Here is a 27402-nt window from a genome sequence, read left to right as displayed (position 1 = left end):
GCATGAATATTATCTTGATAATGGAAATTTCCTCTCTTTTTTTGAGTTTTATTTATTTATTAACGTTCTTATGTTACATTGGTAAACATTATCATATTACATCACAAGGCTTATTATAATATAATTTAATAATAATAATAATAATAATAATAATAATAATAATAATAATATAATTATAATATAATATAATAATATAATAATAATATAAACTTCATGTATACAAAGTTTATATACCTAAAGAAAAGAAACAAAGACAAAAAACTATTCCAAAATCATATATGCACTTTCGACTTCCTGCCTATCCCGTTATATATTCCTTTTTTTACAAATTAATGTACTCTTATTATTGTATATTTCTTTACATTTTATCTAATACATTCCTATATCAATATGTACCCTTGGTCTTATTTCTCGACTCAGTCTCTCTCCAACGTCAATCGAATGCTAGCATAGACAGCGAACCTTTACTGTATTTTTGAACATGTATCTTATATCTATCCCTGATATTGGAAATTTCCAGGGTGAGTCTCTCCCCGCCCCTTTTTAAAGTTGGGTGCTCCCCACTTTATGTAATTTCACATAAGTGGGGGAGTGCCTTTATTGCACCAAGTGGATTGGAAGGAGGGAGGGGGTGTTTTGATTACTATTCATCGAACAATTCTCCCCACCTGCAATTTATATATTTTCAGGTGGGCATTAAAAAAAACAAAACCCTGCAAATATCGGGTTCAACCACTGACATTTTGTCATCTGTAGAGTTTGCAAACTAATTTAACATGTAATCTGAAGTTCGTTCCTTTCCCCTAGCCGTTATCTGTCAGCTCTTTCAGTTTGGATAGGGACCCTTTCCTTCTCTCGGCATTAAATATTGATCCTCTCGTATTATATCATCATGTGCAAGAACCCGAAAGATTATTCCAGTCTTACTGAGGGAGTTCATATGTCAGCAGCTGTTTTGAGAGGTGACAGCGTTCACAGACATCAATTCTGTCAGGCAGAGGAGAGAAGCCTTGCCAACCATGAAAATATTAGAGAATCCTAAAATTTGCAGAGTTGGAAGGGACCCAAAGGTCATCTAGTCCAACCACCTGCAGCTAGATAGGATAGTTGCATTAAGCCAAATCTCTTGAGCTTTCCCCACAAAACCCTGAGAAATAAGATGTAAAAGTGAAAACTACACATCCCAGGCAAAGAACTGAGAAACAGGGACTCAATAACTATGAATGATGCTCACCAGTGGCTATAGTCTCTGTTTTAGAGCTCTGTAAGCACGGGTGGCGCTGTGGGTTAAACCACAGAGCCTAGGACTTGCCGATCAGAAGGTCGGCAGTTTGAATCCCCACGATGGGGTGAGCTCCCATTGCTCAGTCCCTGCTCCTGCCAACCTAGCAGTTTGAAAGCACGTCAAAGTGCAAGTAGATAAATAGGTAATGCTCCGGCGGGAAGGTAAACGGCGTTTCCGTGCGCTGCTCTGGTTCGCCAGAAGCGGCTTAGTCATGCTGGCCACATGACCCAGAAGCTGTACACCGGCTCCCTCGGCCAGTAAAGTGAGATGAGCGCCGCAACCCCAGAGTCGGCCACGACTGGACCTAATGGTCAGGGGTCCCTTTACCTTTACCTTTAAGCACTTTGAGGCTCACTCCATGTGAGCGAGTTTCTTTGAATGTAGGAAAGTGTGAAAGCCGCTTTGACAGGCACATCAGCCACCATTGCATGTCATTTGACAGACACCACTGCATGTCAGCTAACCCAACAGCACTGGGTATCAAGCAGAAAGATCCAATATTTGACAAATACTCACATATTTAGAGAATATCTGAATAACACTCCGTAACAGCATGTGTAAAGGAGACTTTATGGCATCAAATTTGTTTTGATTCAGCTTGTAGCATTACAAGCTGTTTCGATTTAAAATGTTCTTCCCCTCCTTCTGAGGGACTAGCAAAGGAATCACAAACACTGATTTTTGCCTGGGGAAAGGATTCAGGTTATACTGAGATGTGGGTGCTGCTCTTTCCATTGATAGAATCATAGAACTGTAGACTTGGAAGGGATGCCAAGAATCATCTAATCCAACCATTCCATGAGTTCTGCCTTCTTATATCTTTTTCCTCTTCTTTTTTTCCCTACAGGGTGCGCGTTTGTGAAATATTCCTCACATGCGGAAGCGCAGGCCGCCATCAATGCCTTGCACGGAAGCCAGACAATGCCGGTGAGGACTAGTCTCTTTGTTGGGCAAATAATTCCAGGTCATGGATCCCAAATGCTTGAGTAGTCAGTCCATTGGAGCTGCCTACTGAAGGCAGTTTTTCATATACTGCGAAAGTAGCCAAGTCTTCCAGCCCATGAGCGATTGGGCAAGATGTACATTCCTAGGTTGTAACACCAGACTTTCTAGAATCATAGAAACATAGAGTTGTAGAGCTGGAAGGAATCGCTGAGGGTCATCTTGTCCAACCGCCTGCAAAGCAGGAATATGCAGCTGTCCCATACGGGGATCAAACCTGCAACCTGGGTATTATCAGCTAACCAACTGAGATACACACACACACACCACCACCACCTTTTATTCAAAGAACCCAGGGTTGTGTACAACCTTAAGAACATAATTTATGGTGGATAATACTAAAAGAACAGCAAAATAATAAAGCACAGCATAATAATAAGATAGATATCATCATCATCATCTATTATTTATACCCCGCCCATCTGGCTGGGTCTCCCCAGCCACCCTGGGTGGCTTCCAACAAAGTATTAAAATACAGTGGTCTGTTAAACATTAAAAGCTTCCCTAAACGAAGGCGTGAGTAAAGGGTGAGAAAAATCCAGTTACGTTACCCCTCCATCAAGGCTCACGCTGTTGGAAGAGACCTGAGTTTAGCATGTGCTTTCAAGACCAAGTTATCACAGACAATGACTCACATTCCAAATGGTGCCATTGGAGGGCATGACCAGAACATATGCTTCAGCCCTGTGGTAGAGTACCACAGTGTGAACAGGTGTCTATGAGTGCAAGACATTTTTGACAAAGAAGAGTTTGGATTTGATATCCCGCTTTATCACTACCCTAAGGAGTCTCAAAGCGGCTAACATTCTCCTTTCCCTTCCTCCCCCACAACAAACACTCTGTGAGGTGAGTGAGGCTGAGAGATTTCAGAGAAGTGTGACTAGCCCAAGGTCACCCAGCAGCTGCATGTGGAGGAGCAGGGAAGCAAACCCGGTTCACCAGATTACGAGTCTACCGCTCTTAACCACTACACCACATGAGAAGTCCCAATATGTTCCAAATACAATGAGAGAAACCTTAGACATGCCAACACTGTTTGCCATGGTTTCAAGTGTGGGGGGCAGTCCAGCTCTCTTAGCTATTCACATCAGATTTCGCTTAACACAATAGGATCTTATAAGGGTAGGTTGTGGGTTATGGATCAAGGTGATCCAGTCTTCTAATAAACCTGGTGTTTCAGAGGCGCTTAAAGCTGCTAGGTCATAAGCAGAAACTAAGAGACTTAGATGTTGCAAATGCTGCCACTCTGCTGAAGGGGACAGGCTGAACTGATTCCCTCTGTCCCCCCAAAAGAGAGGGGAAACATTGTCATCTGGACTCGCCAACTGGTTTAGCGAAGACAGCAGCTCTGTCGCCCATTGATTCCACAGAACCACCTTGCCGCCACTTTTCATGCAGAGGGTAACATCACAAAGCGAGTAAACAGGAGCAAATTCCATAGTTCTTTGTGCTGGATCCAATTCAGTTCTGTTGGACCTTCATTCTGTAAAAGAGAGAGGAGCCAGTGTGGTGTAGTGGTTAAGAGCGGTAGTCTCATAATCTGGGGAACCGGGTTCGCGTCTCCGCTCCTCCACATGCAGCTGCTGGGTGACCTTGGGCTAGTCACACTTCTCTGAAGTCTCTCAGCCCCACTCACCTCACAGAGTGTTTGTTGTGGGGGAGGAAGGGAAAGGAGAATGTTACCTGCTTTGAGACTCCTGAAGGGGAGTGAAAGGCAGGATATCAAATCCAAACTCTTCTTCTTCTTCCTCTTCCAATTCAGTTCAGCCAATTTCAGCCTTGCTCTCCCCATCCTCATGTTCCGCCAATGGGGGCATGCATCATCATTCCTGTCAGGTCTCGAGCCGTTTGCTCCTGAGGCAAGCTCCTGCTCCTCCACAGCTGTCAGGATTATTGCTGCACTGTGGCTCCCTGTTCACACAGCATATGCTACCTAATGGTTTCCAAAAAGGCAACTTTCTTTGATGAAAGTTTCATTTCTCTTTCCTCCTCCCCTGGAAGCCAGGCTGCCTTGCACCCGCCATGTTTCCTGTAGTCCCCCTGTAGGTCAATAATGTCAGAATCATCGTGCTGAGTTCCATCAAAGGACCAGTCACCGAGAGGCAATGGGTATCCAAAAGTCATAGGTTCAACCCCTGGCAACTCAAGGAGCAGAGCTAGGTGGAAAAGACCTTGGGCTGCCAGTGGAAGTTCTCTCTTGTTGTTTTCATAATTTTTCAATTAGTTTTCAAACAATTTAACCAACTGCAGTCAATTCCAATCCCTTAAGATTTTGACTTCCCACCCTTACTTCCACGATGTTTCTATTCAAATCACTCATCTGCTGCCATAAATGTAACATTTCACTAAAACATATTCCCTAAATTACATTCCTTTATCATTCTCATTCCTTTGCTTCTATTTCAAGTTCTGCCTGCGATTTCATTTCATATTTTCTCAGATAATCCAAAAAGGGTCTCTATTCTTCTGCAGGCATTTCTTCTTTTTGGTCTCTTACTTTTGCTATCAGTTTCGCCACCTCCACGTAGTCCAATAATATCCAAGTCCACTCCTCTTTCGTTGGAACTTCTTCTTTCCATTTCAGTGCGTACAGAATTCTGGCTGCTGTAGTACAATACATAAACAGTTTGACCAATTCCGGGGGGACCTCTGTCCCTATTAAATATGCTCCAGCAGATAGTTCTGGACTAGAGATGGACATAAGAAGATCCCTGATAGATCAAGCCAATGGGAACCCGCTGAGTTCAGCATCCTGTTCTCATGGTGGCCACCCTGGTTCCCATGGCAATCCATTGAGCAAGACTTGAGTTCATGAGCACTCTCCCCAGTTGTGATTCCCCTGCAGAGGTATACTTCTCCATGAGAGTTCAGTGGGGGATAATCCTGGTAGTAAATGACATAGCTCAGTCAGTAAAGCATAAGACTCTCATTCTCAAGGTCATGGATTCGAGTCCCACATTGGCCCAAAAGATTCCTGCATTTCAGGGGGGTGGATTAAACGACCTTAGTGGATTCTTCCAACTCTACAATCCTATGATTCTATGAAGAAAACATGTGTTGGGGAGAAGGCTCAGGATAGGCTAATCTCCCTGGCATTTTTCAGTGTACAAGATTATTATCGGCATGCTCCTCTGCCCCACTGGAAAGATGTAGGGTAATGTGCATGAACCACCCTTGGTTTTACACACACGCATGTACATGCCACAGGATTCACCCCTAAGTAATGAACAAGGAAAGGACCATTAGTCAATTGTTTTTGAAGGAGATATGTGGCTTAAGCCTAGGGATGCATGACTCTATCAATTTTGGTTCTCTCCATTTCTTGCTTTTGTGCCTTCCCTGGTTCCTTCATGACTGCTCCCTCCTGTTGCCCAGCAGATTAAAAAAGGTTGCTGGGTCAGAGGGTGATGTTTCTGGGGGAGAAATTCAACTTTGTTTGCATTTTAATGAGAAACAACCTAACATGCAAACTGAGAATACCTACACCTTTTTAGAACGTGGCTCTTTTTTGGGGGGGCGGGGTTATTGGATTATTATATGCTGATTTTATATGTTGTGGTCTTGTTTGTGAACCGCCCTGAGACCTCCGTGCATAGGGCGGTGTATAAACTGAAATAATAATAATAATAATAATAATAATAATAATAATAATAATACCTACAAAACGCAAAACGAAACACAGCCACCCTTCAAAATTCACACTTCTCTGAATTTTGTGGTGCAGTTCTCCAGCCAGGTAATAGGTACAAAAATACATATCTTGGGGGGGGGGTGTCTAAAATGCACGTATTAGTGAAAATAGCATGCATATGCACCTTATATTAAGGGGATTTGATTGCTGAACTATGCATAGTAGCCAAAAACGGCATGCAAAACTGTTTATATCAGGAGGCTGCAAAAATGTGGAGACTGGAAAAATGAGAAAGAGACAGAAATTGACAAGATTCACCCATCCCTTAAAAAAAGATGAAAAAATAGCCACAGAAGTGATATTACCTTCACCTGTGTATGACCAATGATTTGGCCCGTGGATACAAGCACCCAAAGATGGAAGCACCTCTGTGGGAGAGTTCTTGCCAACCTGTAACTCTCCAGAAGTTTTGGACTACAATTCCCATCATCCCCTGCCAGTGCTGGCTGGGCATGATGGGAGTTGTAATCAAAGAACCTCTGGAGAGCACCAGGATAGCGAATCTGGCTATAGGAAAGCAGCCTATGCGATCTCGATTAAGTTGTATCCTGAAAAAGGGGGAGCAGGGAGAGCGCCACGCATTGTATATGCACCGTGGAGCCAAACCGCTAAGTTGGCAGAAAAAACTGCCTGACAAGGAGGATCACAATGGTCCTTGGCAGTGTCAGGGCCACGGGTGTCGTAGATCAGCACTGATATATTTTTTAACAATTATTTTGATATAAACCGCTCCAAACCCGAGAGGCACCATGTAAATGGGAAGCAGTGGGGCTTGTAATTAGATTTGTGTACACTTTCATAAATTGCTGGGAAGCATCAAAGGCTGTGGCACACTTTATATATCCTTCTTCTGTTAATTGAACAGTTGATGTGTGGATGGGAAAAAGTGTTGGCTTTGCGGAGTACTATTTACAGACCCGCTGACAGCTGCGCCGCGAAAATTAACAGGAACAGAGCAGCCTCAGCTCCTCACCAGAAGGGACTGGTTTCAGATGGAATGGTTGCACTCCTGGGGAGGGAGGGGGGCTGTTGTCGCCTCACTCTAAGAACTTAAGAAGTGTCTTGCTGGATCAGGCCAAAGACCCATCCTGCTCCATCTTCCAGGAGCCAGCCCTTTAGCTATCTGATGATGGCTATAACCTCCTCTCAGGCTAAACATACGCAGCTCCTTCAACCATTCCTCATAAGGCTTCCTTCCTTCCTTTTTTCTGCCCTGAGTCTTCCAACATTCAGCTTCATTGGATATCTGTGAGTTCTGGAGTTCAGAGAGACAGAGGAAAAAACTTTCTGTGTCCACTTTCTCAGTGTCATGCAAAATTTTATGCACATCTGTCATGTCCCCTGTTCCTTGGCTCCTCTCTAAATAAAAAAGTCCCAAACTATGCAACTTTTCCTAATGCAGGAGTCACTCCATCGCCTTAATCATTTCAGCGGCCCTTTTCTGAACTTTTCCAGCTCTATCATGTGAGCGTAAGGTGACCAGAACAGTCTTCCCCCCAGTTCCCCTTTGAAAGCTGCCTAGCCTGTGGCCATCACCACCTCCTGCGACAGCAAATTCCACACGTCAACAGTGCATCCTGCAAAAACAAGTTTTCCTCTTCTTCTTTCTTCCACTTTCTGGACTCAGAATAAGACATTCCACTCGGTGGCCCTTCCTTCTCATAGCCCCCACTAATATCTCACTGCATTCCCCGCTGGCCAGATAGCTAGTTAGCACCTCACATCACAATAATGCCTCTTGTGAGCGCATGGCAGTGTGTATGCATGTCCGTGAGTAGTTTTGCTAATCCGCAGGACAACTTCCTCTCCCCTCACCCCACTCCCCGCTCCGCACGCCCTCCCTATTGTTCCATAAATGAACTAATAAATCAGATGTTCCTAAGCCCCGGAATAGAAAGCTAGTCAGCCCGGCCTCTTGACAGGGGGTATGAATCATCGCGGCTCTGAAGATGGCCTTTTGGGGCATAAAGACCTCATCCGATCTACTTTCCTTCTCTAGTCACATCTCGGAAACAGTTCAGGCATCTGGCAGGGCAGCTAAGAGGCCCAGGGGGACTTCACAGGCATCTTTTCTCTCTATCTCCCTCTCCCTCTCTCTCTCTCTCTTTCCTTCTGCGCCTCTCTCTCTGTGTTCCCCTTCAAAGTCTTCTGCCACTGCAGAATCCATTACGCCCAAATGGGATAAGTGGGAGATAGCCAATGGCAGGTCTCCCAGCCTCACGGAAGACAAAAGGAGCTAATTGGTGCTCTAACGGCCTTTTATTGGTCTGTGGGGAGAAGGGGAGCTAAATCAGCAATACCTGGCGAGGAGGAAAGGGCTAGGAAGGCACAGGGAATAAGAAGATGCCACGCACTCCGGCCTCTGGGCAATACTGCTCAGATTTAGACCCAGGACGGCCCTACCATTAGGTGGAGTGAGACAGCTGCCTCAGGCAGCACATGCCGGGAGGCAGGGAGTGGCAGAAGTTGTGGGAGAGACACGACCAGCCCCAAAGTGACCTGGTGACCGCAGGTGTGGCAGAGGAGGAGGCTCCAACACCAGCTTTGAAGAAATAGTCAGCTGCCTCTCTGGCTGGCTTCCGTGAAATGGAATCAGGGGCGGGAGGGATCTTGTCCTTAACCTCAGCAGCAGGTATCCTGGCCGTCTTGTACAACGTGCTGCCATCAACAGTCACAAGAGGTAGTTGCCCAGGTGTGATGCTGCTGTGATCACTTATAATCACCAGCAGTTTTATGTACATTTATTTGCAAAAAAAAATCACATCCAGAGCACGGCTTCTCGACTGCTCACATTGACAATAGTTGGTCAGTCTGAATCTTCGCCCCGCCCATAGCAGGAAGGACACCAAACTCCCGCCCTTCCTCTCTTGCCCTTCCATTGCCCTCTGATCTTATCCAGTCTCCTAGAACGGGGACTGAGAGGCTGACCTCTGGCCTCCCCACTTCCACTCGGCGCAGTCTCAGACCTCTGCTTATTTGCTGATTGCCTAGCAACACTCTGGCTGCCTTCCAACTCTTCCTCTTCTTGAGAGCTAACAGAGTCTTCCCCGGGATCGAATTGTCCTTTCTCGACTCTGTCAAGCTAGCTCTCATCTGCAGAGTTGGTCCCTTGTTCACTGAGTTCAATTTCTGTGTCTGACTCCTCCCCTGCACTCTGGGGGCCACATTCCTGACAGGCTGCACCTGTAATTACACAATTGGACATCCCTGCTGGGAAATCCACAGCACCTGGCTCCATCCCTGGACACGGGCGGCAGCACCTCCTGGCATTATGTCCTGGGTTCTTCTGTTAGTGAGTCCTCCATTGGCTGATCTCAAAGTCGGGACCACCTATCCAAAAGGCCTCACATCCCCTCCCAGTCTGCTAGGCCTGGAGCTTCTGGTAGGACTCCTCAGAACCTGCCAGGTTAGCTAAGAAGCCCAAGTGGTGTTGAAAGTCTCCCTTTCCCTCACTAACCCAGTTCCCATCAGTCCCAGTCAGTATGACCAATGGTCAGGGTGGTGAAAGTTGCAGAGTTGGAAGAGCCACTGGTTCCCCGCCCCTGCACTGAGAGAAGGCAGAGGGATAGAAGTAGCTTGGACAGTAAAGGCAAGTGATGGTCTAGCTCAGGAATGAGGAACCTGTTGCACTTCCATTTCCATCAGCCGTTTTCAGGGGTGCTGACAAGTGTGCACTGTGGGAAGGGGGACTGGAGTCTGACTCAGGAGAGGGGGGCAGTGATTTGTGGGGGACAGCCATGGGGCAACAGCCAGAGGCAGGGGAAACTTCAAAGCTGGAGGATGGAGCACAGAATGGGTCAGAAGAAGAGGCGGAAGAGGCAGGTCAGGCAGGTGAAGAGCCAGCAGCTTTCCCATCCTCTCCTGCACCACTGTCTCCCAGAACCAGGAGGGGACTGAAGAGGGATGAGCAGAGGAAGCTTTTATGCAGGCATAGTCTCTGGCTGCATGTGTGCAACCTGTTAGGGAAGGTACATAAACTGGTGGAGGAGAAGTGATCCCCTGTTGCTGCAACTGCTGCATAGAGTGCGGAGCTGGGAATAGCCGCCTAGACACTAGATTGGTGTGCATAGATATGCAGAGCTATAATGCTATCTTTGACCATAAAGAGTCAACTATCTGCCATGTGCATTCCTTTGAGCTCCTTGACAGCAGCAGGCTGCACAGCCAGTGATCAGGGATGATGGGAGATGCAGTTGGACATCTGGAGAGCCAAAGGTTCCACTAAGGGAAGTCAAGAGGGAAAGAGGTAGCTAGGGGTAGCAAAGGCAGGTGATGGTCTAGTTCAGGAACGAGAAACCTGTGGACTTCAACTTCCCTCAGCCCCAGCTGGCATGGCCAGGGATCGGGGATGAAGTGAGATGCATCTGAACATCTGGAGAGCCACAAGTTCACTGTCTCTGATGTAGACAGCACAGAGATGGACCGATGCTTCAACTCAGTTGAAAGCAGGTTCCCTTTGATACTTGGCAAAACTTTGTTGTTGTGGTGGTTTAGTCATTTAGTCGTGTCAGACTCTTCGTGACCCCCTGGACCAGAGCACGCCAGGCACTCCTGTCTTCCACTGCCTCCCGCAGTTTGGTCAAACTCATGCTGGTAGCTTCAAGAACACTGTCCAACCATCTCGTCCTCTGTCGTCCCCTTCTCCTTGTGCCCTCTACCTTTCCCAACATCAGGGTCTTTTCCAGGGAGTCTTCTCTTCTCATGAGGTGGCCAAAGTCTTGGAGCCTCAGCTTCAGGATCTGTCCTTCCAGTGAGCACTCAGGGCTGATTTCCTTCAGAATGGAGAGGTCTGATCTTCTTGCAGTCCATGGGACTCTCAAGAGTCTCCTCCAGAAACTTTATTTTCAGCTAAAATGCATTCGCCTGTTCAATTAAAAACGAGGCAAAATAAATAAAATCTGGGCTGCATTTCTGCAGATGACTATGGGGGGGGGGGCGAGGGTTGGGATCCAACAGCAGAGTCTTGCCCAAAGGCTCATCCAGAAATGCAGCCTTTTATAAGGTGAGATTAGCAGTCCTCGGAGCCAGCTTCTCCCCTGGTTAAAGAGTGCAGAGTGACAAAGACAGAGTGAGGGGCAGGGCACATCCATCCAGAAGCCGGAGTGACACAGCCTGTGGCGAACTCATCCTCCTTGGTTATGGGGCTCTTCGGGGAATATTGAAATAGCGAGAGGCGCTCAGAGGGGCTTCCTGAGTTATAATTTATTTGCAGAGTGCTTGATTTAAGTCTCCTCCCCAGTCTCCATCCCTTACTGGTTGTCACTGTGAGCCACAGTAATTACTTTCTGCCAGAGACGACTGAATTTTTTAACTTGAGGAGAAGTTGAGGCCGATTTTAATTGGGAAAGATCTTCTCTCTCCCCCACCTCCTTTCCCTTCCTTAGGCCTGCAGAGAAAAGGCTGCTTTGCAGTATTTTCTCCGAATACCCGCCCCATAATTTTTTTTATGGAAGCCATCAAAATCATTTATCCCCTCCACCAAAGTTTGGGACATACTGCAGGGCGAAAGCTGGTTGCCACCAAAGCAGCTGCCAACCCAGTTGGCTCATGTTCCTACTAGCAGTGGCAACAACAACAACAAAATCTTAGGAAAGTAGGAATATATTTCCTCTCCCTTCAGGAAATTTAGTGGATGGTCTTATTTCCTCCTACATCACCTCTGCAGTTTATTTGCCCACAAATAGGGTGGAAAATTTCAAGAGCTCATTTGCACACAAACGCGGGTGGCGCTGTGGGTTAAACCACAGAGCCTAGGGCTTGCCGATCAGAAGGTTGGCAGTTCGAATCCCTGCAACAGGGTGAGCTCCCATTGCTCGGTCCCAGCTCCTGCCAACCTAGCAGTTTGAAAGCACATCAAAGTGCAAGTAGATAAATAGGTACCACTCCAGCGGGAAGGTAAATGGCGTTTCCGTGTGCTGCTCTGGTTCGCCAGAAGCGGCTTAGTCATGCTGGCCACGTGACCCGGAAGCTGTACACCGGCTCCCTCGGCCAATAAAGCGAGATGAGTGCTGCAACCCCAGAGTCGGCCACGACTGGACCTAATGGTCAGGGGTCCCTTTACCTTTACCTGAGCAAGTCAGGGAGAATAAAATGCCCCCCTAGACATGTACAGAGTGTATGAAGTAGTTTTAAACCACCCCATCTTAAACCAGTAGGAAACTGTTGTGAGTCAAACCATTGGCCATCTAGCTCCACCTTGTAAACACTGACTGGCAGCAGCTCTCCACAGAGACGCCAGGGGCTGCTGTGGTTGCTGGTCATTGCATTTATATCGCACCTTCAAGGAGCTCAAGGTAGTGTACATTGTTTTTCCTCCTCGTTTAATCCCCACAACACCAGCCCTGAGAGGTAGGTGAGGCTGAGAGGTAGTGGCTGACTGCCAAGGTCACCCAGCAAGTCTCATGGCCAAGTGGGCACTTAACCCTGGTCTTCCAGGTCCTAGTAAAAGTAAGGGTAAAGGGACCCCTGACCATTAGGGCCAGTCGTGACCAACTCTGGGGTTGCAGCGCTCATCTCGCTCTATAGGCCGAGGAAGCCGCCGTTTGTCCGCAGACAGCTTCCAGGTCATGTGGCCAGCATGACTAGGCCGCTTCTGGCGAACCAGAGCAGCGCACAGAAACGCCGTTTACCTTTCCACCTGTTTATCTACTTGCACTTTGATGTGTTTTCGAACTGCTAGGTTGGCAGGAGCTGGGACCAAGCAACGGGAGCTCACTCTGTCGCGGGGATTCGAACCGCCAACCTTCTGATCAGCAAGTCCTAGGCTCTGTGTTTTAACCCACAGCGCCACCCGCGTCCCATCCTTCCAAGTCCTAGTCCAACGCTATAACCACTGCATGGTGCTCTCTCTCTCCCATCGAATCTGGGACCTTTGACAGGCAAAGTTCAACGATATATGGAGGGCCACGGGCTTCACAGTATTGAGACAGTAACCTGTAAATTTGGGCTGATTCCAGCACTCTGGAGAGCCAGGGTGGATGACAAACCGAATGGAATTCTGCACCGAGAAATGTGAAATGCTATACCTAGGGAGGGAGAACCAGCCAGCTACATTTATGCAAATAACCGTAAGTCAGAGATGCCCGAGGCCCCTGCGAGTTCCTTGACAGGAACCGGAGACAAAAATCTGCCGGACCTACTGGTTTTTTAACCCTTTGGGGCCTATTTATTTTGCAATATACAGCCTCTTAACTTTGCAAAGCAATCGCTCCGGCAAGTGTCGGGTGGGGCCTTTTCGCCGCTATTGTTCACCTAAAGAGAACAAGATTTAACTGCTGTCTCTGTGCAGTTTATGCTTGGCTTGTATTGCATTCAGGCGCAGAGGGAGGGGGGAATGGAAATAGGGCAGAGAGCGGGAGAGGGGGGGGCAGATTTGTTTTCATGGCTTTTAATGAAATATCAATGGATGGATATTTTATTTTGCTGTGAATATGAAATTTTGCCACTGACCTGTCAAGCTCTCATTTTCAAGAAGAACTTTATTTCACACCTCCAGACAGGCTGGGAAATTAGTTTTTCCCCACCGAGGTCTCTCATTAGGGATTACAAAGTGAGGACGGCGCAGAGCAATTGTGACTCCATTTTTATCCTCTCCTCCTGGTCCCGGGCTTGAGGATGCTGAGGTCGGACGGCGGAGGGGAGCGATCCATTACCAGCCGCTGGGAGACAGCCGAGGGAGCTACATTAACCGGTCCTGCCAGGCGGAGAGCAATCGGGTTTTGATAAGCTCTGCGTTTAACTGGCCTGTTGCAAAAGCAGAGGCTGAAAGGGAGACTTCATCCCCATTCAGGGACCTCAGTTGCTTGGAGTCAATGCAAAAGGCTTGGATTCCATCTCTGTAGACTAGGTTACAGATTTTTTCCCCCAATTTTTTAAATTAATTTTCCAACTTTATAACAAGCAGATAGGAAAAAGAAAAAACAAACCAACCAACAAACATTTATCCTGATTATAATAATTCTACTTTTGTTAACATTGTTAGGTGACTTCCTCAAATCCCCCTGGCTGAGTTGCCATATAAATCATTGTAACAGTTTTCCAAAACTATTTTCCCATAAAATTTATTTGGTCAATTAACATCTTACTTTCTTTTCGTTTTTAACTTTAACATAATATTTTACACATCACATTTTCAAATCCTAGGCCTATTTGGTACTCGCAAGTAATTCTGATTATATTATCTTAAGATATTTAGCTAAATAGTCTTTGAATTTCTTCCACTCCTCTTGGTGCTCCTCCTCCCTCTGGTCACGGACATTTCCGGTCAGGTCGGCTAGCTCAGAAAATTCCATCATCTTCATCTGCCATTCCTCCACTGTTGATACTTCTTGCAATTTCCACTTTTTGGCCAGCAAAATTCTAGCAGCTGTTGTGGCATACAAAAACAATCTAACATCTTTTGGGGGCAATTCCAGACCTATTATTCCAAGTAGAAAGGCTTCTGGTTTCTTAATAAATGTATATTTCAACATTTTTTTTCAATTCATTTTATATCTTTTCCCAGAGGGCAGGTCCTTGGGGCAGGTCCACCACATATGATAAAAAGTGCCTTCTTTTTCTTTACATTTCCAGCATAGGTTATCAGTCATATGGTAAATCTTTGCTAATTTTACAGGGGTTAAGTACCATCTATACATCATTTTCAGAACATTTTCCTTTAACACCGTGCATGCAGTGAACTTAACCCCTTTCCTCCACAACCTTTCCCAGTCTTCAAACATTATGTTTATAGGTTACAGATTTATGCTCCCATGCAGTGTTCAAATAAGCCCTGTTCCTAGATCGGGCCAAGGTCCATCTAAATGAGTGTCCTGTTCTCACAGTGGCCAGGCAAGAGTCCATGCGAAGCAACTAAGTGCTACCTGTGATTCCCAGCTACTGGTATTCAGAGGCATAGTGGATCAAAGTCATCTCAGAATCATTGAGTTGGAAGGGACCCCCAGGGTCATCTAGTCCAACCCCCCATCATCATGGCCACGATCACTATTAGCCACAGATAGCCTTATCCATCACAAATTTGTCAACTCTCTTAAAGCCAACCCAAGTTTGTGACTATCACATCTTGTGGGAGCCTATTCAGTACTTTAACAATGTGCTGCTTGAAGAAATTCTTCTTTTTTTTTATGCATGTGGGCAATCTTTCAGCACACAAAGTTAAATATTGGCTGTTTTTCTTACACTTGGGCATGCGGTCATTCTGTCCCATTTCCTCAATTCTCTGCAAACTTGGAGCCATGTGGAAATCCACATATTAATATGTGGTTTTTGAATACATTTTCCCACAGAATAAACATTTCTAAATCTATTCTCTCGGAATATCCCTTTTAAACATGTTTTGATACCTTTTTTGAGCCGAGGCAAACTTCAGAGAAGGTCGAGGCCTGGTGGATCACTAAATTCCCATTTACACAGTAGCCCAGATCAGGTCAACTTTGCATCAGAATTCACGAAGTCTGGATTTGCCTTTCATCCTCTTATTAAATGAATGCATACAGGGGTTTTTTTTGCTGAATGCCATACATTTGCAACCGTAGAACAGTTGCGAAAACAGGATTCTTAACATTTTTCAAATTCAAAGCTCCCGATTCCCTGTGGCAATCCATTGTACATCTTGTCGCCAATTTGCACCCATGGCATTTTTTGGGCATCCTGTGCCCCTACCAGGAAAAAGAAGAACTGGAAGAAACTCGCCACCTCCACTTCTGCCCCAACCCTTGGCTGCCGGATTTGCAGTCACTGGTCTCAGCCTCCAACGTTTTTTTGCAAATAGGTTGAGATCATTAGATCCCGGTTACCAAAGCAGTCTCCTGATCCAGGATTAATTAAGCGAATCTTGAGATCTAATTAAGGACCGGTCTGGTGATAATTGCCAGGAAATGTATGCATTAAAAATATTCATTTGTCAATGAAGTGTAATTAAGAGCACTGTTTGGGGAAGGATCAATACTGTGTCATGTGATTTGGAGACTGGGAGGGGAGAAGAGAGAGATTAAGGAAAAGACTCGCTCCTGTGCATGAATCAAAAACCTTGATAGAGACTGGAGGTGATTCTCCACCCCCCTTTTCCTAGCTTTGCTTTCATAATAACTCACAGTTAGCACTCTCTCTGCATCCTTGAACAGAGTATCCCCCTCTCTCTTCTCTCTCTCTCTCTCTCTCTCGCACCCCCTCTACCTTTGTTTAGCTAAACCATTTGTTTCACTTCCTTGTTCCTTGCTGCATTGTTCAAGTGGGTTATAGATTTATTAGAGTGGGGAAGAGTGACAGGTCAAAGCGAGAGAAAGGGAGGGGGGAAAGAGAGAGAGAGACTCGTCACCACTGAAAGCCACTTCCTTCCAGAATGTGCTGTTAATCCCGGGAACATGGCTCTTATTGTGAAACCTCCGCACAGGGTAAAATTGGCTTCCTTAGCATGTTAATCCCTCACCTCTTTATGCTTGATTATTGTGGATCTGGAGAGGCTGTTGAATACATATAAAACAGGATGCAGATAAAGCGATGTGATCCCATGCTCTGCAGAGGAGGACGCAACACACCGCTGGCTTCGCTAGCATTGGAGAATGTGGTGGTGCACATCTAATTATTATTATTATTATTATTATTATTATTAATTTGTAACCCCACCCATCTGGCTGGGTTTCCCCAGCCACTCTGGGCGGCTTCCAACAAAGATTAAAAATACATCAAAATGTCACACGTTAAAAACCTCCCTGAACAGGGCTGCCTTCAGATGTTTTCTAAATGTCAGGTAGTTGTTTATCTCTTTGACATCTGATGGGAGGGCATTCCACAGGTCAGGTGCCACTACCGAGAAGGCCCTCTGCCTGGTTCCCTGTAGCTTTGCTTCTCGCAATGAGGGAACCGCCAGAAGGCCCTCGGAGCTGGACCTCAGTGTCCGGGCAGAACGATGGGGGTAGAGACACTCCTTCAGGTACACTGGGCCGAGGCCGTTAAGGGCGTTAAAGGTCAACACCAACACTTTGAATTGTGCTCAGAAATGTACTGGAAGACAATGTAGATCTTTCAAGACCAGTGTTATGTGGTCTCGGCGGCTGCTCCCAGTCACCATTCTAGCTACCGCATTCTGGATTAGTTGTAGTTTCCGGGTCACCTTCAAAGGTAGCCGCAAATAGAGCGCATTGCAGGAGTCCAAGCGGGAGATAACTAGAGCATGCACCACTCTGGCAAGACAGTCCGCGGGCAGGGAGGGTCTCAGCTTGCGTAACAGATGGAGCTGGTAGACAGCTGCCCTGGACACAGAATTGACCTGCACCTCCATGAACAGCTTGCGTCCAAAATGACCCCCAGGCTGCACCCCTGGTCCTTCAGGGGCACAGTTACCCCATTCAGGATCAGGGAGTGCCCCACACATGCCCGCCTCCTGTCCCCCAAAGACAGTACTCCTGTCTTGTCAGGATTCAGCCTCAATCCAACCCTGGACATGGGATGGGGAGTGGGTTTTAATCGCATGCTGATGATTTAAAGTTGGCACCCCACCCCCGAAAAGGAGGGAAGGGTGCAGAGAACTGCCGTTGCTGGAAGGCCTTCTCCCTCTCCCATAACGTTAGATGTCATGGACGTTCAAGGATGCTGAATGTCGGAAGATTCAGGAAGATTCAGGAGAGATAACTATGGAACTATGGAGGCAGTGGTGGTCAGTAATCTAGGCAGCTTTAAAAGATTAGACAAATTCACAGGAGAGAGAGCTATCAATGGCTATGGTCTGTCACCACCGTGGGAGGCAGCAACGCTTCTCAATAGACGTTGTTGGGGACTGCAGGGGGGTGGGTAGGGGGCTCTTGTCCTTGGATTTCTGCCTCCTCCTCCTCCTCTTCCTCCAGACTGTAGCCCCATGCCAACTTGCAGAGCCATCTTTCCCATAGGGCTTGGAGGTGCATCACGCCAGGGCGCCAGCCTCTCAGAGGCACCCCAAAAAGTGGGGGAGCTGCACAGCTTTGCCAGCGGCCTCCCCTTTCCCTGCACGCACGCCAGCTGCGCCTTGCCAACCATAAGGCTGGCGGACATGCAGCTTCCCTCCCAAGCCTCTGCGGGGATCGCTGTCCCGCAGTGGCAGGGGGGAGTGTTGCGCCCCCTCGGATGGCTGGCAGTGTGGTAATTTGGGGGCACTGGGCGGATATTTGCACCCCGGCACCGCATCTGCTAAAGACAGCCCTGCCAACTTGGGGAATGACCAAACATGCTCCTACAAATAATCTCAGTGATGGAGCTGGAATATAGGGGTTCAGACAGTCCCTGAAGTATCCTGGACCTTTTTCAGGGCTTTATAGTACAGTACATATCCGAGCACAATTCAAAGTGTTGGTCCTGACCTTTAAAGCCCTAAACGGCCTCGGTCCAGTATACCTGAAGGAGCGTCTCCACCCCCATCGTTCTGCCCGGACACTGAGGTCCAGTGCTGAGGGACTTCTGGTGGTTCCCTCGCTGCGAGAAGCCAAGTTACAGGGAACCAGGCAGAGGGCCTTCTTGGTAGTGGCGCCCGCCCTGTGGAACATCCTCCCACCAGATGTCAAAGAGATAAACAACTACCAGATTTTAGAAGACATCTGAAGGCAGCCCTGTTTAGGGAAGCTTTTAATGTTTAATAGGTGATTGTATTTTAATATTCCATTGGAAGCCACCCAAAGTGGCTGGGGAAACCCAACCAGATGGGCAGGGTATAAATAAATTATTATTATTATTATTATTATTATTATTATTATTATTATTGAAGGACCTGGCTCGGTAGTAGATGGGCAGCCATAAGCACTGGCGTCACATGTTGTCAGCCACATGCCCCCATTAGCAGTCTGGCTGCCACATTCTGCGCCAGCTGGAACTCCCGAACCAGGCCCAAGGGCAGCCCCACGTGGATCGCATTGCAGTAGTCCAGCCTCCAGGTTAAGAGCACCTGGACTGCCGTGGTTTCTAACAGACGCAGCTGAGCTCAACAAGGGGAGATCTCTGCCCACCTTCTTGACGTTTTGTCTTCCTTCCTGCAGGGGGCCTCGTCGAGCCTGGTGGTCAAGTTTGCGGACACAGACAAGGAGCGCACGATGAGGCGCATGCAGCAAATGGCCGGGCAGATGGGCATGTTCAACCCCATGGCGATACAGTTTGGAGCCTACGGCGCCTACGCCCAGGCAGTAAGTGTAGACACAGCTTGTGTGTGTGTGTGTGTGTGTGTGCCCATCAATTGCATTTGTGCAGGAAGGAAGGTCATAGTTCATCATTACAGGCATTTTTGAGGCAAGGAAGAACTCTTTGTGCTGCGTCAAGTGTCACAAATGTGCAGAGGCTAGTGCTGGGCTTCAAACACTTATCCCGGTCTCTTTTTATCCTGGGAGGCAGTGTGGTGCAGTGGTTTGAGTGTCAGTCTAGGACCTGGGGTTTCCCATCCCCACTCAGCCACGAAGCTCCCTGGGCAACACTGGGCCAGTCATTGCCTCTTGGCCTCACCTAATTGGCACGCAAGGGGAAAGAAACTGGGAGGGAAGAGGAAAAAAGCAAACCCAGCCACCGATTGTTAAATGGTCTTTCTTATAATGGGCAACTGGTGTAGAAACATCTCAGGGCGCAGGAGGTGCCTAACAGAGCTGGTGTTTCAGCAGAGTTCATAGAATCATAGTAATGTGGGGACCCCAAGGGCCATCTAGTCCAACCCTCTGCAATGCGGGAATGTTGATGGAATGAGACCTGTTTCCCACCTCTCCCACTGAGGGAGTTTGATGGACTGGAGCTCCTTTTCTCAAGGGGGGGGGGCGTACAATTTATCCTCCCATTTGTCCTCACAACCCAGAGAGGAGAGAGAGAAAGAGGGGGGGGATGATTGGCCCAGTTTCGCCCAATGAGCTTCCTGGCTGAATGTGGATTTGAACCTTGGCCTCCTCATCTGGTGCTCTGACCACTACACTACTCCCCTGGGTGGCTACATGCAAAGGCCAACATTCCTTGGCATTTTTCAGCCGCTCTCTTCCCCGTTCCTTTTCTACTAAGCATCAGGTTGTCAGCGGGAGAACATTGCCTTTGCAACATTGCACATCCCGGTAGACATTGGACACGCAAACACACACACATTGAGCGGGTGGCCCTGACCACCCCGGGGAGACTCGGAGTTGTCTAAGTGACAGGATCACGTCCCGGCGCCCGGTGTCAATGGGCCACAGTCCTGCCGGGAGCCTGTTCCTCAATCAGACCAGTTATCTGTGTCATTTACTATCTGTCTCCATCACCACATCATGCACAAAGAAAAGGAATGGAGCGATACAGTCTTGTGCTGTCCCGGAGGCCTTGCTTAATCCACGTAGGACCACTGCCTTCAAGATACTGGGGTGATTGGCACCTCCAAAATATGAGAGAGAGAGAGAGAGAGAGAGAGAGAGAGAGAGAGAGAGAGAGAGAGAGAGGAATCTACACTGCACTATTTACAAGAAACTTGAGAAAGAACCCTGGGAGATTTTTATTTCTGAAGCCACCCAAGACAATAAATAATAATAATAATATTTGTATGCTGCCCATCTGACTGGGTTGCCCCATTGCTCTGGGCGGCTTCCAACAATCTATTAAAACACATAACTGAAAACATATACGGTATTTGCAAGGGAGGGAAATCCTGGTGGACAACTGCCCTCAAATACTTGTTTTCAGGTAAAGTGGCAGCAGGACTTTTTAATCTGTGTCTAAAACACAATAAGAACGCATCTGAAAACCATGTGACGCCAAAAACCATGGCAGCTAGTTTTGCTAGTTTATTACATTTGACAACACCAAGAGCAGTTACCCCGTCCAACTTTTCGGAGTGTGGGGATGTGTTGTCATTTAAGCCTTGGGTCAGAGTTGAACCCTTATGCTGTTTGGGGGGGTGCAGGATGACCCATGGGGTCCAAGGAGTATGTTGGCCACATCCACATTTATGCGCTTTGATTCCACTATAAACAGTCATGGCTTCCCTCAAAGATTCCTGGGAACTGTAGCTCATTCAAGGTTCTGAGAGTGGTTCGGAGGCGCCTAGTCCCCTCACAGACCTGCAGCTCCCAGAGTGGTTGGACAATCCTTGCTCACAGGAAACTCTGGGAATAGTAATGCTGAGAGGGGAATACGGGTCTCTTTGCAATTCCAAGTACCCTTCACAAACTACAACTCCCGGAATGCTTGGGAGAGGGGGAGCCATGACTGTTTAAAGTGATATCTATTTATTTAAAATTTATTTGGGATGCGGGTGGCACTGTGGTCTAAATCACAGAGCCTAGGGCTTGCCAATCAGAAGGTCGGTGGTTCGAATCCCCATGACGGGGTGAGCTCCCGTTGCTCGGTCCCTGCTCCTGCCAACCCAGCAGTTTGAAAGCACACCAAAGTGCAAGTAGATAAATAGGTACTGCTCCGGTGGGAAGGTAAACAGTGTTTCCATGCGCTGCTCTGGTTCGCCAGAAGCGGTTTAGTCCTGCTGGCCACATGACCCGGAAGCTGTACGCCGGCTCCCTGAGCCAGTAAAGCGAGATGAGTGCCATAACCCCAGAGTCATCCGCGACTGGACCTAACAGTCAGGGGTCCCTTTACCTTTACCTTAATATTTATTTAATTCATTTACACGCCACTTGATTGTAAAAACAAACCACAAAGCGTTTACAGAAGGCCAAAAGAAGAAAATCAGGTAAAACAAACAAACTACAATACTTTAAAATATAAAAAGTTAAAATACCGAAACAGGTTAAAATATACATCCACCTTCTACACATCTGAGTATGTTTGCCTAAACAAGAACGTTTTAAGCAGGCGCTGAAAGGGTGCTCTGAAGACGCCTACTTGATATCCATAGGCAGGGAGTTCCAAAGTCTCAGTGCTGTCACACTAAACGATCTAGTTTTTGGCAGGTATTACCTGTACTAATGCCAATTCCACAGACTGAAATGGAATGCAAGCTTCTTAAGGACTTTATATCCCATGTTTTCCACCAAGGAGCTCAAGGTGATGGTTCTCTGCCTCCTCATTAAGCCCCACATCAACAATAACCCTGTGAGATAGGTCAGGCTGAGAGGTAGTGACTGACCCCCAAGTGAGCTTCAGGGTCGAGTGGGAACTCGAACCCTGGTCTCCCAGGTCCTAGCCGGGCACTCGAGCCACGACACCCATCCCTCAGGGTGCTGAAGCAAAGAAATCTTTGGTCTCACCCAGCAGGAAACTTCTTGTCGTCTTAGGTCCCTAAGGAAAGGAGGAGACAAAATAAATAAATAAGGGGTCGACCTTCCCCTCATCCCGGGCAGGAAGATATAAGGATGCAACGCCCCCCCTCCCCATGCTTATTGTAATGGCCTCGTGTCAAATCGAGACACGCTGCGGAGGTTTTACAGGAGAAAGCCGTGACCCTTACAGGAATTGGCTCACCTGCCATAAATCTTCCCAGGAGATACATCTCAAAGGCCAGATCTCTCGTTTATAGTTCTTCTCCAGTTCCCAGGGTTATAGGACTTCCTCTCCTGAGGTGTTCGAAGCACTGCAATGCTTTTCTGCGTTTGGCTTCCCTGTCCCGCGATTCCGCCGCACACAGGAAGCAGGAGCAAATGCAGCTGAGCCAACCTTAATAATAATAATAATAATAATAATTTATTCTTTATACTCCGCCCATCTGGCTGGGCTTCCCCAGCCATTCTGGGGAAGCTTCCAACAAAATATTAAAATACTGTAATACATCAAACATTAAAAGCTTCCCTGAACAGGGCTGCCTTCAGATGTCTTCTAAAAGACCTACATTCATTCCCAGTATGTTTCCAAGCACAATTCAAAGTGTTGGTGCTGACCTTTAAAGCCCTAAACGGCCTCGGTCCAGTATATCTGAAGGAGCGTCTCCACCCCCATCGTTCTGCCCGGACACTGAGGTCCAGCTCCGAGGGCCTTCTGGTGGTTCCCTCCCTGCGAGAAGCCAAGTTACAGGGAACCAGGCAGAGGGCCTTCTCGGTAGTGGCGCCCTCCCTGTGGAACACCCTCCCACCAGGTGTCAAAGAGAACAACAACTACCAGACTTTTAGAAGACATCTGAAGGCAGCCCTGTTTAGGGAAGCTTTTAATGTTTAATAGGTTATTGTATTTTAATGTTTTGTTGGAAGCCGCCCAGAAACCCAGCCAGATGGGCGGGGTATAAATAATAAATTATTATTATTATTATTATTATTATTATTATTATTATTATTATTGCTGTGGCATGTCAACAGTGCAAGCTCTACTGAGAATTAAGTGCTGTTGGGTTCAATGTGACTTACTCCCAGGTAAGCACACAGGGGAGTGAGTGCAGGCCATGTTTCTTAAAGGCCGGCGTGATTTCACTTCCAGGCTCCTGTTCCAGGTGTACTTTACAAAATCACCTGCTCACTGCCTAATCCAGAGAATAAATTCCACCGACACCAGATGAACGGGTGTGCTCCTTGAAAAGGGGGAGGGGGGGTCTGCCATTGTGCAGCAATAGAAAAGGGCTTCTAATCACTCCATCAGTAATTACAAAGAAGAGTAAATCGCTAATTAAAATGTGAAAGTGTCTTACGCGGCATGCAGTAAGAAAGGGTAATTAACAATCAAACAGGAAGCTGCCACCTTGACACCCACATGATGTGTGCAGAGATACAGGAAATCATAGCAAGGTCCAGCTTTTTTCTTTAGCACTTTTCCTTTCAAACAGATCTAAGGACATTTAAAAAAATTGCAGCAGCAAGTGTGGGGAATTCGTGGTTGTAGGGGGGAGAGAGAGGGGCGGCTTATTCCCTGCCTGGCAACAGCAGCCAATTAAAAAGTTACAGGAAAGGGAGGCTGGAAGGTTGCAGCAATGCCGGCTTGGCTTTCCCATCCCTGCATCCCGACACCCAATGGAATTTAAACAAAGGTGGAGATAAGCTCAAAGAAACATTGCTGCTTTGGGTCCTCTCCAGATTTGATTTTGGAGAGAGAAGCAGCCCTTTCCGGGAAGGAATATGAAATATACTCGGAGTCGAGAGTGGATTTCATGCTCTTTATTCAGCTCATAGTGGTGAGGAGGAATGGAAGTTCCCCCAGAATGTCTGCTTTATATATATTATTTACACAATGGGCCCCACGTGATTGGCTAATTCCTGGATTCACCCGTAAGATAATCAGGTTGCGGATTCACTTCCACCTGGAGCTGGATTGGGTGGCTCCTGCGGACCAATCAGACTGCTGCATTCTGAATCCTATTGTTCTAGGACCAATCAGACTGCTACATTCTGAATCCTATTCAACTCAGTACATAACAGAATAATAATTCCCACCTCCCCTTAAATTACACAGATGGCTTCATTGTTTGCAGTTGGGCCCTGTTTTCCTGCTCTGCTGCTCCTTCAGTGACATTTTTTTAAAAAGGATTGTCCTTCTGGGAGTAACCACATAGGTGATCCCAGCCAATCGGGGATCCCATGATGATGACGATATATGGCCAATCAGGGTTTCCTCCATATTGATATCATCAAGAGCAAATGAAGCAGATCCTAGACTCAGGGTGGAAGGGACCTCAAGATTCATCTAGTACAGCCTTTCTCAACCTGTGGGTCCCCAGATGTTGTTGAACTACAACTCCCATCACCCCTAGCTAGCAAGGCCAGAGCTCAGGAATGATGGGAGTTGTAGTCCAACAACATCTGGGGACCCATAGGTTGAGAACCGCTGATCTAGTACACCTCCATACAAAGCAGGAAACACAGGTAAAGAATCCCTGAAGAGAAGGCCATTCAATCTCTGTTTAAAAACTCCAGTGGAGTCCATCTCCTTGGAAGGGAGTCTGTTCCACTCTTACCCTCATAAAGTTATTCCTTGCCTTCCTTGTAATTTGAATCCATTGGTTCTGGATCAACCGTCTGGAGCGGCAGAAAACAAGCTTGCTCCATCTTCCATGTGACAGCAGATATTTGAAGATAGCTATGTTAACTCTTGGGATGCAGGTAGCGCTGTGGGTTAAACCACAGAGCCTAGGACTTGCCGATCAGAAGGTCGGCTGTTCAAATCCCCGCGATGGGGTGAGCTCCCGTTGCTCAGTCCCTGCTCCTGCCAACCTAGCAGTTCGAAAGCACGTCGAAAGCAAGTAGATAAATAGGTGCAGCTCTGGCGGGAAGGTAAACGGCATTTCCGTGCGCTGCTCTGGTTTGCCAGAAGAGGCTTAGTCATGCTGGCCACATGACCCAGAAGCTGTATGCCAGCTCCCTCGGCCAATAAAGCGAGATGAGCGCCGCAACCCCAGAGTCGGTCACGACTTGACCTAATGGTCAGGGGTCCCTTTACCTTTTATGTTAACTCTCAGTCTTCTCTTCGCCAAGCTAAGCATACCCAACTCCCTTGTTGATAATAGGCAAGCACTTTTACTCTGATTGGACACAATGGCAGAAAAAGAAAAAAGCCCTCATCCCAAATTACTCTGTTTTTCAACACTGCCCAAGACATCTGTTGAAAGCACCTATCATCATAGCTAAGTGCTATTTAGTTAAAGTAATTGGGTAAGGAGAAATCCTAGTCCATTAGTCAGATGCATTTTGGCCAAATAATTTATTAATGAATTGTTTAAATCAGCATACATTTCCATATCTTCAGTTCAGATTTCTTAATAGTCCACAGATGTTCACATTCCAAAAGCAAATATTGGATTCCATACTCTGGAAGGACGGGAACCTCAAAAATGCAGGAAAGCCACATTTTTTACTGATAAAAATCGTGTGAGATTAGGGCAAACTTGGAAACCAGAACCCTATGATAATTCTGTAAACGTTGCTTTTGAGTCTCCATTCAAACTTCACAACTGATTCTGTTACATGACTTGTTGGAGGCCTGCCCAGAAAGGCCCATATCACACAATAAAATCCTACCTGATCATGGAGCGATTGAGGGACAAATAAGGCAAGTTCTTCCTCCCAAAACTGCACAGCCGTCATGCATGTAGTGCAATTTCACCCAGTGTGGAGTCAGGGTTAGGGTGCTGAACTGGGAGACTTGGCCAAAAAGCTCATTGGGTGACCTTGGGCCAGTCACTTTTTCTAAGTCTAACCTCACAGGGTTGTTGCAGGAATTAAATGAGGAGGTGCAGAAGCTGCGGAAGCCCCGTCAGACATTTGGCTTCCAAAAAAGTTTGAAAACCAGAACGCTCACTTCTGGGTTTCAATCGTTCGGGAGCTAAAACGTTCAGCGACCAAGCCATTCGAGATCCAAGGTACGGCTATACTTGATAAAACAAAGCACCCTGGACTCCTATGGGAGGATTGCAAAATTGCAAAATAATATAACATAAGAAGAACGAATGTACTTCTTCGTAAAGCAGAGAGTTAAACAATGGAACAGCCAGTGAAGCTGAATATTTAAAGATTCACAACAGATAAAAGAAATACTCTTCATTCAGTGCATAAACTGTGGAACTCCCTTCCCCAGTGATGGCTACCAACTTAGGTGATTTTAAAAGTGGATTAGACAATTCATGGAGGAGAGGGCTATCGATGGCTGTGCTCTGCTTCCATGGCTGGAGGCAGCAATGCTTTGGAATACCAGTTGTTGGAAGCCGCAGGAGAGGAGAGGACGCTTGCGCTCGAATCCTCCTTGCGGGTTTCCCAGAAGAGGCATCTGGTTGGCCACTGTGAGAAGCGGATGCTGGACTAGACGGGCCACTGGCCTGATCCGGCGGACTTTTCTTCTGCTCTTAACTAAAGTGTCCCATCGGCAGAAGCCCTGCTGAAGAGCTTCCAATTGTGCAATGGGGCTTTCCCCACCTTCTCACCGCCTTCTCACATACCCCCCAAAACAGGCTCTGGAGGGGTTAGGAGCATCCGTGGAACTGCATGAAAAGGGAAGAGAAGGAGGATTTTTCCATCTGACAAACTGAAATACTTGCCCTGATTGCATAATAATAATAATAATAATAATAATAATAATAATAATAATAATATTTTTTATTTATACCCCGCCCTCCCCGGGCAAAACCGAGCTCAGAGCGGCTAACGTCAGCTGTATAACACATTAACATAAAACCAGGCAATCAATTAAAATACATCCTGAGCAACTCCTAACAATAATACAAAATTCATCTGAGTGCTTAATTTATTAAATATCACAGTCATACTTAATAATCTGATTCTAGATTAGTTCAGGCCAACTTCCCCTATTTGTTTCTGACACCGGGTCAAGCCATCACATTCCCTCTGCTTCCAACATCCAAGCTTAGAGTGTTGATCCTTACATAGTCAGAATGATGCCACTCATGAAGAAGAGGCAGATGTCAGCAGATTTGCAGGGGAGCCCCAAGATTTTCAGAAGGACCAAGGAAAGGGGGAACTTAGGGGAGGGTGAATCCCAGGAACAACCCAGCATGCTCAGTGGCTACAGAACTCTGATAGACCCTTAAGGGGAAATGGAAATTCAGGATGCTGAGGAATGGAAGGGTATGCCCTGGAAAAGG

The 27402-nt window shown here is 46.9% G+C and overlaps 1 protein-coding gene and 1 long non-coding RNA gene across 14 annotated transcripts in view; one reads left to right on the top strand and one right to left on the bottom strand.

Annotated features, from left to right (window-relative positions):
• CELF4 (CUGBP Elav-like family member 4) overlaps positions 1-27402 on the top strand; it is a 783337-nt gene that overhangs the window by 690187 nt on the left and 65748 nt on the right. For 7 of the 13 annotated variants that reach the window (XM_080973533.1, XM_080973528.1, XM_080973524.1 and 4 more), the window contains exons 5-6: positions 2133-2212; positions 18977-19120. In XM_080973533.1, coding sequence (XP_080829659.1) covers positions 2133-2212; positions 18977-19120 — 224 coding nt within the window. Of the gene's footprint in view, positions 1-2132; positions 2213-18976; positions 19127-27402 lie in introns of all 13 variants that reach the window. The other 6 variants (XR_013977614.1, XM_080973523.1, XM_080973525.1 and 3 more) reach the window with 1 other exon arrangement.
• The window catches only part of LOC308458823, a 60598-nt gene continuing 45737 nt past the window's right edge, over positions 12542-27402 (bottom strand). The window contains exon 3 of the long non-coding RNA XR_013977702.1: positions 12542-12607. This is a non-coding gene — a long non-coding RNA (uncharacterized lncRNA). The remainder of the gene's footprint in view (positions 12608-27402) is intronic.

The sequence above is a fragment of the Podarcis pityusensis genome, assembly GCF_964106645.2.
Source record: "Podarcis pityusensis genome assembly, chromosome: 11".
Classification (NCBI taxonomy): domain Eukaryota; kingdom Metazoa; phylum Chordata; class Lepidosauria; order Squamata; family Lacertidae; genus Podarcis; species Podarcis pityusensis.
This window is presented reverse-complemented; position numbering and strand designations above follow the sequence as displayed.